This window comes from Melitaea cinxia, chromosome 16 (assembly GCF_905220565.1).
Source record: "Melitaea cinxia chromosome 16, ilMelCinx1.1, whole genome shotgun sequence".
NCBI lineage: Eukaryota > Metazoa > Arthropoda > Insecta > Lepidoptera > Nymphalidae > Melitaea > Melitaea cinxia.
This window is the reverse complement of record NC_059409.1, coordinates 10,662,999-10,679,126: the sequence shown is the minus strand read 5'-3', so window position 1 is coordinate 10,679,126 and position 16,128 is coordinate 10,662,999. Positions and strand designations below refer to the sequence as shown.

Sequence of the window (16,128 nt, the reverse complement as noted above, 5' to 3'; positions counted from 1 at the left end):
GCTATTTATTTTTCTGAGTACCTACGCATAACTTTTAAAACAGTATCTATTGAATTTGTTCATTTTTTATTATTGCTATTGCTTGTCATTACAATCTGTCATTAAAATTAAAATTAAAACATTTTATTTACATTTTTGCAATAATATTTTATACTGTGATTATCTACATTGTTAAAATTTGTTTTATATTATACATATATACCTAATCATGGCAAAATCTAAGGCCAGCACTCCTCCAGTTCTCAATGATCTATTGATACAAAATGTGAACACTTGGGGAAACGTCCACTACAACATTCCTCTGCGACTATCCAACACTGAAACCAGAACGGGGACGAGTATTGCTCACCGTTACATACCTGCTATACCTCATAGCTTGGACTGTGTAAGTTTAAAACAAAGAATTATTATGAATGCGATCTTCTCTTCAGAAAACTATGCATATGTATGTAAATTTGAGAAATTTCATAGCCATCATCATCACTTACGATAATTTTCATCATTAGTTAGTTTAAAACACAGATTTCGCATTTTTAAACTCACTAGTTCAAACCTGCATTTAAACCCTCAATCTTTTTCGCTAAACGTTTTTTATTCAATGCAATTTGATGCTTGTGCTCATCATCAGATTCAAGGTACCAAATTAAAAAATTAATCATCTTAAACTGTTTGTAGAAAATTAATGATCCACTGCCCGAGCGAGTGACAGGACGAGACATGGTGGTAGAAAAGGAATCATACAAAACTACCACTGGAGAATATTGTGTTAAGCCAAATCCAAATAAAGCAATGGAGAGATCCGATTGCGCTATTAACTGTCGAAGAGTAATATTTATGACTGGAGTTGAAAAAAAGGTGTCTGCGTTTTCTAATTTTTGTGGTGTAGTCACAGTCATATATAGAGAATGATAGGCGACTGAAGTAATCGCCGTTCACCCAAGCTGCGAAATTATTGAGTATAATTCAAATACAAATTACTCTGCTGGATTAGTGCCATACTATTATTACAAATACTCGTAATGGGAGAGAACTATTCACTGTTTACTTACAGTTAGTAAGAGTACCGCAACCAAGACATCTTTTCATTTTCTTTTAATTTAGTCTCTGTCTTTTCGCTTGATGATCGATGATTGATCGCTTTAATGAAAGCGTCTTAATAAATACTCTTTATTGTAGGTAGACAAGAACAATCAACACAATAATTAAATAGTTTTAATTAATTGATAAATTTAATGTTACATATTGACATTGATTTTAATTTTATTAATATAAATGTACTAATTTGTATTATTATTATGTTTGTTTTTTATGAATTTTATGAATTTTTTAAGTGTGATTATTTATTGATTATTTTATATTTCTTGATTTATATTTATTATTTATACTATTGATTATTTTATATTTTTTGATTATTTTGTTTTTATTGAATTGTTTAAATTGTTTGTTAAATTTAATGTTACTTGTTGTGATAAACTTAACTAACGCATTGGGTTATCGTAATGTTAGTTCTAAGTTTTTTTTTAATGCATAAATAAATAAATAAATAAATAACACATTACAAATAAAGAACAATGTACAAAGGTGGTCTTATCGCTAGAAGAATAATCTATAATGTTAATAAACATATAATTCTTCTTTTCGTTTCCAGGCTGCATTTAGAAAAAATAGTTAAAATAAAATCCGACAGTAGCACTAAATTCAAGCATTTATTTTCAGTTACAAAGTAAAACCATCGTACAACCAGTTATGCTGTCCGAAATGAAAGAAAAGTTTAGAGGCGTCTCTGCACCGCCTACTGCACCTCCGGATATTACTGTTAAGCCACCAGATCCTGAATATATTTTTGATGTACGGCTTAAATGATTTACTATGATTTTATTATCAACAAATGTATTGTAAGGACAAATTAAAGTGGTTCTTGAAAAGGCAATATTTCATCATTTTTAATACCTTATATCCGTCGCACTAATATGGCAAATATAGTTATGGCAGATGGTTAAATCCGTCATTTTCTTTCAGAAAACAAGTCAAATTTAAGAGTTATATACTGATATATGCTCGTAAAACACATATTTCCTTTGGTGGATAGGTTACCTATTTACCAATACTTATTTATGATATTTTCCAGGTAGTTGCAGCTGGACGAAACGAAGCCCCTGTGATTTTAAATAGTGACGGTGGATTTCGTAAACTACTTGATCCTTACGTATCAACATACAGATCATGCCACAGGCCATTTAAAATAGATGAGCAGTACGGAATAGGGGCCAAGGATCAAATAACATTTTATTCTGAATTTAATTTACCTAAGGTAATAAATAGGTAATTGAGTAAAATTATTACAGGTAGACAATTCTGTGGTTGATTTCTTCTCTTCTATTTATATTTTTTCTTACAAGAGATAGTACTCTAGTTAGTCAGCAAAGTTAGACTTTAGGACCAGATCGTAGGTAAGTTTACTTTTAACAAGTTTTAGAATATGTATGAACCTAATTTGTAATTACTTATATTAAAGGTTCGTGGTTTTGGTCCAAGGCATAAAGAAATATGGATGCCCTTGACTGCTAAAGTACACAGAGGTGTATATGACAGAATTCACGTAAAGAAAGAATACAAAGAAGTGGCAGCTTGTCATAATCCTGTTAATAATATAAAAGGGTACATTCATGTCATTTTTAATTTTTTTAAGGATAAAAAGCAAAAAATATATGTATGAGGTGTTCTGTTACAGAGTTTTCGAATCAGAAATGAAAAAGAAGTACAAAGTGCCATTTGCATATTCGTCGCTGGCTTCATGGGACCACGGGGAAATGTTCGACTTAGCTCCCTTTCCTCCCAATCCTTATCAAACAAATATTGCCCCTTTTATGTATTGTAGTGATTACTGTCATATAACACAAGGTACATCACCGTATACTGTAATCGATCAACACAAACATGACCGAACACCTCATAAAAAATGTGTTAGAAATTTTATTGTGTCCAGAGATTTTGTACCGTGAATTATTTTTTCATTAATAAAAAAATATTATTTTTAAATTTTGTTTTCAAGTTGAAAAATAATTTGCATTTGTTATCAAATCATTGTGTTTGCTCGCAAAAGAAAAAAAATCGACTTCAATTCAACATTGACAAGTAATACAATGCAAGTAGACGAAAAAAATTAACAAAAGCACTAGTCGTCACTACGATTTTCGAGGGTTTACCTCGATTTCTCTGGTATTCTATCATCAGATCCTGGTTTCCTTATTATGGTACCACACTTGGGATATCTCCTTTCCAACAAAAAAAGAACTATCAAAATCGGTTCATAAGCGAGGAAGTTATCTCCGAACACACATAAAAAAGAATATATATATAGTTCGAATTGAGTTACCTCCTCTTTTTTTGAAGTCGGTTAATAAAAATACATCAATTTACATCGCTTCAGCCTGTAATATTCTACTGGGCATAGGCCTCTTTCCCCATATAGGAGAAGGTATACATCGATGAGTAATAAAATGAACAACGTCATCAACGTAAGTAGCCGACAAAAATGTCAAATAATTCATTCAAATTAACTCAACATTTAAATGGAACTACACGACAAGCACCAGCTTCAAGTCAAAAATAATAATCAAAATCACCCAGTAAAATGTTACGAGAACAAACAAAATATGGTATCGAAATCACTTAGAATATAGATTAAAGTGAAACAAAAACAATTTATCAATATTATTTATTGAGATACAAGATAAAATTGAGTATAATGTCGATAGTCTGTGGTTATGGGGTTACCTGAAATCAAATTCTTTATGAAAATATTTTTTTTTTTCACAAAACGAGGAAAATTATCCTTAGCCTATGGTATTCTAAGTGCTAGGTACGCGAGCCATAGACACTGTAAAGTTATTAAACAACGTGATGCTAAAAGTATCGAATATTTGTTAATATTAAGTTTTTCCAAATTACTGGGCCTTATTCAAGTATCTTAAGGCTTAATTTGATGACACCCGCATTATATTGTCGTATTATGTTACATTGCGTTATTTATGCACACTGACTAACATCAATTAACTAAACCTATGATTTAAGCTAGAAGTAAACTTATTTAATTCTGAGCTGGGTCGAAATTTAAAATATTGCTGAGCTAGCCAGGAATAAGTTAGTGTAAATAATTGCGTATGTGCTGATTTACAACCAAATTCGACAAACATAATTTACCACAACAATTTTCAAAATTAGATCATTCAATAGCGCATATACATAAATAAGTAAATTGACAGACTAACGAAGTAAGAGAACGTAAAAGTGATTGATCTACCGAACCAATTAATCTTCAGATATATTTTATATGTGCATACAGGTATGGATATTTAAAAGAATGATATAATATTTGTACATACCTCACAAATCTTTTGATAAGAGTGATCTCGAGGTCGGCGGTTAAAAAGTTAACGCACATGGTGGGAAATTGAACTACTGGGACGCTGATTCATTCGACTTTACGGCAGTAACCTGTATTATTTATATTATTGGTGGTGAGAAAAAATAACACAAATTATATTTATATTATTAACTACAACAATTACCGACGAAACATTAATATAAAGGCAAAACTATACATTAAATACATGATTTGTACTTCTTACTTTTCTGACTACACCATTCTGAAAGAGTTTGATTATTTTACAAAAAATCAAAAATTTAAGACAAAAAGAGAAAAAATCTAATAGCACACTTTTAAATTACTTTCCAATGAGTCGCATAGATAAGAATTATTAAAGTTCTTATTACCTTTGGTCTTTTAACGAAGCAATTTGAGCATTTAGGAGAGTCACATTCGCAAGTTGATAATTTCTTATTTTTCTACAAAAAAAAAAAGTTAAAAATTAGCGTAATACATTGTCAATTTATAATAAAGGCGTAAATTATATTTTATTTATTTATTTTATTATTTACAAAAAAAAAAAAAACATAAATCTTATTGTCTTGGGTATTATTATTATTATACAATTTCAAAAGTAAATAGTGCCTATATTTTCTTTTGGAATTATATAAATTTCCAATAATAAACATTAAATATTGCGACAAAGTCAGCCCTGCGGTCACCAACCCGCCTGCCCAGCGTGGTGACTATGGGCAAAAACCCCCATGAGTTCGAACCTAAAAATAAGGCCCTCAGTTCCCGGCAGCCCCACTATTCCCGGCTACGGCAGCGGCCGTGGTAACGGTGGGGTAGAGGGTGCTAAGAATCACCGGGGTACGGGAGGCTGCCATAGAAAAATATTCCTGGCTACGTATAATGGACGCACGCTACGGTTGGACCATCACCTCACCGAACTTGAGGTAGAACTTAGTCACATTAAGTGGAGCATACTGGGGTTGTCTGAAGTCCGAAGAGAGGGAGAGGACACGATGATCCTGGACTCCGGGCACTTGTTCTACTTCCGTGAAGGTGATGGGCTTTCCCAAGGTGGCGTCGGTTTTCTGGTTCACAAGACTCTCACTAACAACGTTGTGGAAGTCAGTAGTGTGTCGACCCGGGTAGCGTACCTTGTACTTAAGCTCACCGACAGGTACTCCCTGAAAGTGATACAGGTATATGCGCCGACCTCGGCACACTCTGACGATGAAGTCGAAGCCTTGTATGAAGATATTACAAGGGCCATACATGGCACTACTTCGACCTTCTACAGCGTTGTTATGGGAGACTTCAACGCTAAAGTGGGAGTACAAGGCCGCGACGGATCGAGCATCGGACCACACGGATTGGGGCACAGGAATCACAGGGGGCAGACGCTTGTCAACTTCCTCGAATCGGAGGGGCTCTTCTTGATGAACTCATTTTTTGAGAAGAAGCCCCAAAGGAGGTGGACATGGCAAAGCCCCGATACTGTGACGAGGAACGAGATAGATTTCATCATAGCGGATAAAAGGCATATATTCAGAGATGTCTCAGTGGTTAACAGGTTTAACACCGGCAGCGACCACCGGCTAGTACGGGGCACTCTGAATATATGTCTCCGAAAGGAGCGGACCCGCTTGATGAAATCTACTCTCCGACCTACGCTGCCCCAAATACTATGTGGCTCCGAGCAGTTTCAGTTGGAACTCCAAAACCGATTCGATTCGCTGGAAACTACTAGCGACGTGGACGAGATAACCGACAACGTGGTGAAGACGGTGTGTACACTGGGTCGCAGGCACTTTCCACCAACAAAGCCAACGAAGCAGTCCAAACTTTCTCCCGAAGCCTTGGATCTGATGCGGCAGAGGCGCGAGTTGCCGGCTGCTTCGCCAGAACAGAGGGCTCTTTCCAAGAGGGTACGGAAAATTATTCGCCGAGACCTCCGCTGCTCAAATACGAGAGAGGTTGCTACTCTGATTGAGCAGAATAGGGGGTCCAAAGTTTTCCAAAGACCATTGGGGAGAAGCCTTCTTGCGAAGCTTAAAACAGCAGATGGCAGAACCGTCTGCTCTCGCCCTCAGGTCCGAGAAGAGGTTGAGAATTTTTATGGACAGCTGTACTCGTCGAGCGCACGCAAGCCTGCGACTTGGGACACCGAAGATCCACGGGCACCATTGTTGCGCCATTATTCGGAGTGTATCCCGGACTTCGAAGAGGATGAGATTGGTGCAGCGCTCGGGCAGCTTAAAAACGGAAGGGCCCCGGGGGATGACGGAGTTACCACTGAACTCCTTAAAGCCGCAGGGCGACCTGTCCTGAAAGCCTTGGCAAGACTATTTAACGCCGTCATCCACCGAGGTACCACGCCGGAGGCGTGGTCCAGGAGTGTGGTGGTGCTGTTCTTTAAGAGAGGCGATAAGTCTCTGTTAAAGAATTACAGACCGATCTCACTTCTGAGCCACGTCTATAAGCTGTTTTCGAGGGTTGTTACGAATCGTCTCGCCAGAAGACTCGACGAATTCCAACCACCAGAGCAGGCTGGGTTTCGAAATGGCTACAGCACCGTGGACCACATCCATACTGTTCGGCAGATTATCCAAAAGACGGAAGAATATAATCAACCGCTGTGTATGGCATTTGTGGACTACGAGAAAGCCTTCGACTCCGTCGAGACCTGGGCTGTCCTGGACTCTCTGCAGAGATGTCATATCGACTGGCGATATATCGAAGTACTAAAATCTATGTACGACGCGGCGACGATGACCGTTCATGTCAATGACCAAAGAACAAGACCTATTTCCCTCCGGCGCGGGGTAAGACAGGGTGATGTAATATCACCGAAACTGTTTACCACTGCGCTAGAGGATGTTTTTAAGACCTTGGATTGGGGGGAACGGGGCATCAACGTCAACGGTGAATTCATCTCTCACCTTCGTTTCGCCGACGATATTGTCATCTTTGCGGAGACGCTGGATGAGTTAGGCCAAATGCTGGCCGGCCTAAACGAGTCCTCCCGACGTGTCGGTCTCTGTATGAACTTGGATAAGACGAAAGTTATGTTTAACAACCAAGTCATACCGATACCGGTATCGGTCGATGGTACCCTTCTCGAAGTTGTTCAGGATTATATTTACCTAGGCCATACTATCCAACTAGGCCGCAACAACTTCGAGAAGGAGGCCGATAGGAGGATTCGGTTGGGCTGGGCGGCGTTTGGCAGACTTCGTCGAGTCTTCACTTCGAAGATTCCGCAATGCTTGAAGACAAAAGTTTTCGAGCAATGCGTCCTGCCTGTGTTAACATACGGAGCCGAGACGTGGACACTGACCAAGGGACTGGTCCACAAGTTTAAAGTCGCTCAACGTGCAATGGAACGGGCTATGCTTGGGGTCTCTCTCAAAGACAGGATTAGAAATGAGACTATCCGCGAGAGAACGAAGGTAACCGACATAGCCCACAGAATTAGCAAGTTGAAGTGGCAGTGGGCTGGTCATCTGTGTCGCAGGACCGATGGCCGTTGGAGTAGACGGGTCCTAGAGTGGAGACCGCGTCTTGGCAAACGCAGTGTGGGACGTCCTCCGGCCCGTTGGACCGACGATCTACGTAAAATTGCCGGTGTAGGCTGGATGAGGATTGCGGAAGACCGGGATGTGTGGCGCGAACTGGGGGAGGCCTATGTCCAGCAGTGGACTGCGATAGGCTGAAGTGTTGTAAACATTAAATAATTGGTAATAACTACTATGAGTATCGATCGCTATCAGGTATTTATGATAAAAACCGGAGGGAGCTTAACGTGCTCTCTGAGGCACGGTGGAGAGACATCCAAACCGGAAAGGAATGTTTGTACAAATAGGAATTTCCATCCCGAGCAGTAATCGAACCTGCAAACCAGTGTTTTAGGCGACTACTCGCACCACAACAGCAGAGAATTGACCTTCTTCTCCTACATGGAAAAAGAAGCCTATGCCCAACAGTGGGATATTACAGGCTGAATGCTAATGCATGCTAAAGTGGTAAAAGGTGGTAAGATAATTCATAGTGTGTATTACCTTAGTTATGCCTTTCTTTTTCTTCTTTTCAATTGTAGATGTCTCTAATGTTTCTAATGAGTCAATTTTATTTGCCTAAAAATAGTTTTTAAAGTTAAAAAGTATTACAACATTGCAAAACATTTTTTGTTACAAAAAATATATTTATTTTAAGCAGTATATTATAGTACGGCAATGGCATTAGTTACTTGTAAATAATATGTAAATACCTCTGCGCAAGAACAAGAACGATGATAAGACATCGGCTTCACCATTATTTTTACTTTTTCCCTCCAAATCTACTTTCGATTGCAGCTTTCATAGATGGGTTTTTCTGGTAAATTATTGGATATCATTACTTTGTAATTTTAAAAAAAAATTGAAGTTTTTAAGATAAAATAGTTTAAAAATTTGGTATTACTTTTTAAATTTTTCAATGAATTTTTGAGGCGTTTAGAAATCTTATTATTGAAATTTTTAAAGTAGTTAATACTATATTAATATATAGATATTAAAATTTTCAAATAAAATTGTAAATAAGAAGACTAAAATACAAAAAACAGATGTTTATCATTTATCTTTTAAAGATTATCTTACCCCAGGACACGTCTGATTAGGACATTTAGTATTCTTCGATTCATCTTCACATTTACCAGACTGTAAAAAAAATATAAATATTACTGATAATAATAATATTACAAGTTAAAATAACACGTTAAATAAACATACATAAAAGAAACATGAAAACATAGCATACATTAAAACGTATTAAAATTTGACAAAATATAAAATATGAATAGGCAATAGGAAGTGGCTCAGCTTCAGCTGACACAGGACTAAAGTCCCATGCAGCACTGTTTTTCAGCCAATCCCTTCTCCCTGTGATACTGGGTGGGAATAAGCGGTGTGCTCCCCGGTTCCCGTACAACTTTGATAAATGTATCCAAAGCACCTGATCAACGAGAACCTAGGTATAATGAAATACAGTGATATTTAATCAAAATTAATATGTTGACAACTTACAGTAGCACATTTTTCATCAGGGGGTATTGGATACTTTCTTTTTCTTGGCGGTCTACAGGGTGGGTTATGGAAACACCGTGATGGGTGGCTACAAGGGGCCCCAGCTCGTGCTGGCCAGTAACACGGCATCAAATATGGAAAACAGGATGAGGGTGGTAGACAGTGAGGTAGATGATGACAGGACCGAGCAGCCATAGGCTGAAATAAGATTTAATGGAAAGTCAATAAGAATATTTCGGTAAGTTAAAATATTGCCTGATGTAGAGCTGAACATGTAAAATATATGATTTTTTGTTCCTAAGCAAAAGCTTCATTTTCCACTTGTCTGTTCTACTAAGGGTTAAATATGTTTCAGAAGTTCTCTCATGACATTCATGTTTCCTTTCGTTGTTTTAATTAACAACATGACATGAACTTTTAAAGAAATATTTAATTTCAAATCTTACCTTTTGTAGAATGCAACTAGACCGTGGAGTCACCTCGAGCTAAAATAGAAAAATATATCATAGTCATCATCACTTCAGCTGCAGTCCACTGCTAGACATAGAACTCCACAAGTTCGCGCCAAAAATGGCGTGAACTCATATGTGAAAAAAAAATATGAAAAATATATGGATTTTTTTTTTCAAAATTAATTAAAGACGAAAACACTATCTAAAATACTTGTATAATAAGGAGTTTCCTAAATTGCCGTAAATTCTTGAGGTATATCATTTACAACTCAAATGATTAAAATGAGGATTACTTGATTTCCATCAATTTGTAACAAAAATATACACTTGTTTAAAACTTTTAAACATTGAGTCGGCGGCTGCATTTTGTGGTAATTTTCCCTGGGCTTCTTCTATACCCTTTTATTTAAATAAATTTCTTGGTCGTACGCAATCAATAACTTATTAAGAGCTTTATCAGCAAATAAAAAATTATACGAAAACCCAAGGGCAATGACATAAAACGGCATTTTGTGAGACTAAGGCCTTTGACCATTGTAAGAAATATCGATGATGCTATGAAATACATTACCTAACGATAATGATAAAAAACTTACAGGCGATGGTTCGAATTTAGGTTTTCTTTTAAACGATACCTGTAAAAAATATTTTTATATTAGTATCATGCGATAATAATGCCCTTGTTTTCATTAATTCAGTTGCGGAAATGATTTAACAAAAACTTGTAATACAAAAATAAAATTTGAATTGTGGTTTGAAGCAATTATCTTGTTATTCTATAGGTATGTATTATACGCACTTACCCTCATACCATAATAGTTAGAACAATCTATTTTGCATTTGGAAGGTCTACATGACATCTAAAAACAATTGAAAATATATTGTTAAATTAGAATTCGAGTGCTCAAGTTGCTAGACACAGCAGTAGTATAAATTTGCACGTTTATTACCTTACAACTACATTTTCCTCTTGGACATTGATTACACTGAAACAAATGTATAACTTAGGTTCTCACATATTCGAAATTTTAAGTCACATATAAGAACTAAATGAAACTTACAAGGGATGGACACGGCGGATCCGCCTAAAAATAAAAGTAAAATTATTCGATGTTATTATTATTATTTAATAAGAGTTTATTTTTAGTATATACAAAATCACAAAATCAATAGCTCCTGGGGGGATTGAGGATTGGGTCGGCAACGCGTTTGCGATGCTTCTGGTGTTGCAGGTGTCTATAAGCTACGGTAATCGCTTACCATCAGGTGAGCCGTACGCTTGTTTGCCGACCTAGTGACATAAAGAAAAAAAAAACTTACACACGGAGGTCCACAAGGTCCAACGCAAATTGAACAATATGGATCGAAACAGCAACTGCGGCATCCACCACACTGGAAAAATTACTAAGTAAATATTTTATAAAAGAAAAAAATACTAGTATACTATAAACGATTTCACGGTCACCATTCATATATTTTTTTGTGCTGTGTGGCTACGGCACCAAAGAATATACCCACCCCCTCTCTTCCCGTGGGTGTCGTAAGAGGCGACTAAGGGATAAGAAGGTTCCACTACCACCTTGGAATTTAAGAAGCCGACAGATGTCGGGATAACCATCCAACTGCTGGCTTTCAAACACACAGACCGAAGACGGGCAGCAGTGTCTTCGGTGCGAGAAAGCCAGCCCTGCGGTCACCAACCCGCCTGCCCAGCGTGGTGACTACGGGCAAAACACATGAGTTCACGTTATTTTTGGCGTAAACTTGTGGAGGCCTATGTCCAGCAGTGGACTACAATAGGCTGGAATGATGATGATGAATAATGATGATGAATGATGATTCATATTTTTACTTTAGACTTATCGCAACTATCATTTTGGAAGTTATAGTTTATAATTAAGTATATAGTACATAATTATATTACCCAGTCTTACGTACCTTCAAAGAAGTTGGCAGGTCGGTATTACTCTGTAAAAAATATTTGAACATGTTATTATATATTTTGAAATATTTTATATAATATCTGAAAATTTGTTATGTTTAATATTGTCTTCTGTAAGACAAGAATGATCTTAAAATGCACTGGCACCGGAGATACCGAGAACTTAAATGACGAAAAAAACAAAAAAATACCTCGTATCACACATACATTTATTATTTCAGATTAAGTAATTTGAGCTGACTTTGCACTAAACTAGTTGTAAAATATATACATATACCATGCACAAATTATTTAAAGTTATTGATAAAAAAAAAACTTATAAATCGTAATAATCAAATTATTGAGAGACGACATTGTTGTATCAATGTCGTGTAGATGTCGTTTAGTCGTACATAATAAATTGGTTTTACTTACTAACCTTGTGTTTACAACACCCATTAGCGCAGCATATCTGAATTATAGCTGTTTGTGGAAACACAGGTTTAGCGTCTTCTTTGCGTATCTTTTTTGATGTCTTTTTTCCAACTATTGCGATGTTCGACATTCCAAACATATTGTGTTCTCGATCTAATTTAAGTATCGTCGATAGACACTTTTCGCCGAAACTGAGTCGAGGATCGATCACCTCGTAAGATTCTCGACTGCATATTGAGTTTGCTGAACTTGTTGTAGATATTGATGGTGAGCTGAAATGAATTTTTTTTCCATAAAACAAGTAGCTACTAAAATAAGAAAAAATGACATTTTTGATTTGGTTTTATTTAATTTATCAGAACTGTTTTACATAAGTGTTTTTTAAGTTACATATCGAATAAATACAGGACACAAGTACGTAGTATGGACAAAATTAATATACAGTCCAAGAAATAAAGCTTTATGTAAAAATAAGACGAACTTTCATACAAAATGTCAATTATTTTGATGTAAGCGATTTTACCTCCATTTCAAAAATGCTGAAATACGAAAGTTTCTAATTCTAGAAATGACAGAATTCCGTACAAATTTCATGCCCTATTTCACACATTTAAGGTTAGAATTTCCACAAAAGCTAAAATACGTCCTTACTTGTTAATAGACTTTAAAATAAGAAAGTACTTATTTTCAATCAATAGTCCAGAACTAAAATTTAATGTTTGCAGATTCAAAAATGACGAACTTTCCACTAAAACTTTAAACCTCTATTTCACCCATTCAAGCTTAGATTGGCCGCAAATGCTGAAATTCTTCTTTATTTCTTTTTAATAAGTTATTCAAAAATTAAATTTCATGCTTATTCTATGGAGTATAGAGGTATCATTTTTTAAAATATATTCTTAGTGGACGTCTATCAACTATAAACTTATAGTATTTGTAGCACAAAAACTGAAAAACTGGACCATCTTAATCCAGACTTGTTGCAAAATTCCGTAAATAAAATATCTTTTTGTGAAATTTCAATTCAGCAGCACAAAAAATTAAAGACTTTTATAAAATCTTTTAAAAGCTCTTAGAACTATTTATAGCGGACCTATCGCATATTCCGTTCTTAGTAGACGTCTGCTAACTATTAACTACCTCTCTGTCAAATTTACTGGTCGTAGCACAAAAAACTAAAAAGTTTAGTAGAAATTATCGTATCGTATCCAGTAATCGTTCATGTAATATTAATAAATATTACTCACTTTAGTCAATTTAATTTTTGTCACAGTATTTTCGTTTATTCCTTACTTTCGCGCCTGTTAAGGCATTAATCTTTCTGGAAGGACAGTAAATCTGAACACTAGAATATAAAATGAAATAACCTACCAAGGCAATATTCTTTACCTCGAATCTAGCGACCCTTCTCTTCCTTCAGACAACCACTTCATTTTTGTCAGCTTAAGCTTCTTTGGATTCGCGAGTTGATTGTATTCTTCACTATCAGATACATCGCTTTCTTTTTCATAATACGTCTATTAAAAATAATTATTAGTATTGATATGAATAAATTAATTATAAACAAATTTGAAAATATATATCTCACGCTAGGTTTTTGTTCATGTTCTAAAGCACGACTATTTCCGACGAGTTCATGAAGAGCTTTCGTCCTTTCTACTCGTATTGGCTGTTCTCGAACAACCTAAAAGCAATTTGTGAGATTATTATGAGTTATCGTTTGAAAAGGGATATTCCATGTTTGTTGTTGGTTATACCAGTGCCAAAGATATCAGAAACTTAAAACTACTAACAACAGATATAATAAATTGACGTGATAACGTCTTTTAAGTCGATGAACACCAGCTGCACGCAAGAAAAAGTGTTACGTTCCGCCTGAGCCTGAGCGCAAGCGAGTGCGCGGAACAAGCGATAGAGAGGCACGATCAGCGCAAGCGTTGGCTTGTACATACATACATACATACATATAATCATGCCTCTTTCCCGTAGGGGTAGGCAGAGACCACTTCTTTCCACTTGCTACGATCCTTACATACTTCTTTCGCTTCGTCCATTTTCATTCACATTAATTCATGCCCTTCATACATGCTCTTCGGTTCAGGGTACTCTTGACCTGGCCTTTTTTCAAGACTTCCCCTATTTGGTCTCGAAACGTCCGCCTAGATCTATCCTTTCCAACCCTTCCATTTAAACACGCCTTACACACTTTTTTCGTCAATCGTTCTTCACTCATTCTCTCGACATGGCCAAACCTCTGACCATAACTTTCGCAATTTTTGTCACTACATCTTCTTTCAGACCACAACGTTTCCTTGTCTCACTATTTCTTATCCTGTCACTCAGTTTAACTCCTATCATACTTCTTAACGCTCTTATCTCAACTGCATTTATTCTGATTTCATGTTTCTTCTGCCATCTTGCACAGCCAAAAGAGCCTTGGAGTGCAAAGTCATTCACCCTGTTTCCTACATTCACTCTTCTTTCAATATCACTCTCACATTTTCCATATCTTGTAAACTTTGTACACAGATACACAAACTCATTCACCTGTTCAAATTGTTCATCTCCAATCACGATATTGCAGTCTGTCACTGCCTCATCTCTTTCAAACACCATCACTTTTGTCTTCTTTACATTCATCTTCATTCCCTTTCTCACAAAATCTCCACTTATAGCAGTTACCATCTCCTGCAACTCCTCGCCCGAAGACGCAAGTAATACTTGGTCATCAGCATAGAGAAGACATTTAATGAGTAACTCATTTATTCGCAACCCACTTTCACTCTCTTTTAAATTTGTCAAACAATTGTCCATGAACAGATTAAACAGCCACGGTGGCGCTACACATCCCTGTCTAACACCTTTTTCGATATTAAACCATTCAGTGTATACCCCGTTTATCCTCACACAAGCACTAGAATCCTTATAAAGAGATTACAATGCTCGTATGAGGATACTGCTCACACCATTTACGGACAATGCTGATCACAATTCATTCCTCATCACTCTATACATTTCCCTCATTCCTTTTCTAAATCCCGCCCGTTGGCTTGTGACAAAAACTTATCTTTTTTTCTAGTGTGACGTCAGAGCTAGCAGCAGTTCGAAATAATTCAGTAATAATAATTTAATTCAATTCATAAAAGTATGCAATTTTTCATCAATGTTTCTTCATGACGTTATCATGTAAAACTATCGTCCGTAAGCCAACTTTACAGACAATCTTTTTTTTTATTATCGTTTATATTAAAATACAAAAATATATATCATGAATTAACTTTAGTTAGTATCTTAAATAAACAACATTTTTCTATAACACATGTTAACTTTCAAATAAATTTCTTTATTACGAAAATTATTCGAAAACGGGATATTTACCATGTTTTATTATTTTCGCTTTGCGATTTCTTGATCACGAGACAGAACATGGTAAATATCCCGTATTCGAATAATTTTCCTAATAAAAGTAACCACATTAATCTAAAATCTTAAATCTCTTTATGTTTTTTCCTTCAAGAAAAAAATAGAAAGTGGAAAAGTAATAAGTACTCGTGTTTTTTTTACTAACTTCATCGGAGTTTATGACATGTAACGATCTGCCTTGTCGGTCCATTGAGTTCACGTCATTATCATTTCCACTCGCTGATGGTCTTACTTCATTGACCAGGCATACATACGTGAAGAACACATTCTGGTCAGATGCGCTGCTTGTCAATTTCATTGGAGATATGAGAGTCATGTTTCTTTGTTGTAGGTTGATTAGGTGCATAATTATTATGTTTCGACTAAATTTTTTTATTAGTAAGCCATGCTATTGCTATTATTTGATTAAAGACTGATGATTTTGAGTTTACGCCATTTCAGTATGGTTCCATTACA

General features: G+C 36.0%; 2 protein-coding genes across 2 annotated transcripts; one reads left to right on the top strand and one right to left on the bottom strand.

Annotated features, from left to right (window-relative positions):
• The first annotated feature begins 174 nt into the window (after positions 1 to 174).
• On the top strand, positions 175 to 3,039 carry LOC123660758. The gene is made up of 6 exons (XM_045595789.1): positions 175 to 385; positions 676 to 855; positions 1,717 to 1,848; positions 2,129 to 2,311; positions 2,516 to 2,658; positions 2,732 to 3,039. The coding sequence occupies exons 1-6, from the start codon at positions 209 to 211 to the stop codon at positions 3,000 to 3,002; spliced, it is 1,086 nt and encodes a 361-aa protein (XP_045451745.1). The 5' UTR covers positions 175 to 208; the 3' UTR covers positions 3,003 to 3,039.
• A 664-nt stretch (positions 3,040 to 3,703) lies between these two features.
• Positions 3,704 to 15,988, bottom strand: LOC123660915. Its single transcript, XM_045595934.1, has 16 exons — positions 15,818 to 15,988; positions 13,838 to 13,933; positions 13,639 to 13,766; positions 12,254 to 12,521; positions 11,832 to 11,861; positions 10,844 to 10,879; positions 10,697 to 10,753; positions 10,490 to 10,528; positions 9,888 to 9,926; positions 9,442 to 9,639; positions 9,016 to 9,075; positions 8,649 to 8,752; positions 8,440 to 8,514; positions 4,777 to 4,848; positions 4,386 to 4,497; positions 3,704 to 3,777 (listed from the first exon to the last, which is right to left on the bottom strand). Exons 1-12 carry the CDS (start codon positions 15,986 to 15,988, stop codon positions 8,699 to 8,701), a joined length of 1,176 nt encoding a protein of 391 aa, XP_045451890.1. The 3' UTR covers positions 3,704 to 3,777; positions 4,386 to 4,497; positions 4,777 to 4,848; positions 8,440 to 8,514; positions 8,649 to 8,698.
• Between the last annotated feature and the right edge of the window lie 140 nt (positions 15,989 to 16,128).

Excerpts from the sequence above, each read along its gene's own strand:
- LOC123660915 (XM_045595934.1), bottom strand. The coding sequence starts at position 15,988 with ATGACTCTCATATCTCCAATGAAATTGACAAGCAGCGCATCTGACCAG. Across the intron at positions 11,862-12,253 it reads ATGGGTGTTGTAAACACAAG|AGTAATACCGACCTGCCAAC; the intron begins GTTAGTAAGTAA and ends TATTTTTTACAG. Across the intron at positions 9,927-10,489 it reads CTAAATTCGAACCATCGCCT|CTCGAGGTGACTCCACGGTC; the intron begins GTAAGTTTTTTA and ends TTTCTATTTTAG.
- LOC123660758 (XM_045595789.1), top strand. The coding sequence starts at position 209 with ATGGCAAAATCTAAGGCCAGCACTCCTCCAGTTCTCAATGATCTATTG. Across the intron at positions 1,849-2,128 it reads ATCCTGAATATATTTTTGAT|GTAGTTGCAGCTGGACGAAA; the intron begins GTACGGCTTAAA and ends GATATTTTCCAG. Across the intron at positions 2,312-2,515 it reads CTGAATTTAATTTACCTAAG|GTTCGTGGTTTTGGTCCAAG; the intron begins GTAATAAATAGG and ends CTTATATTAAAG.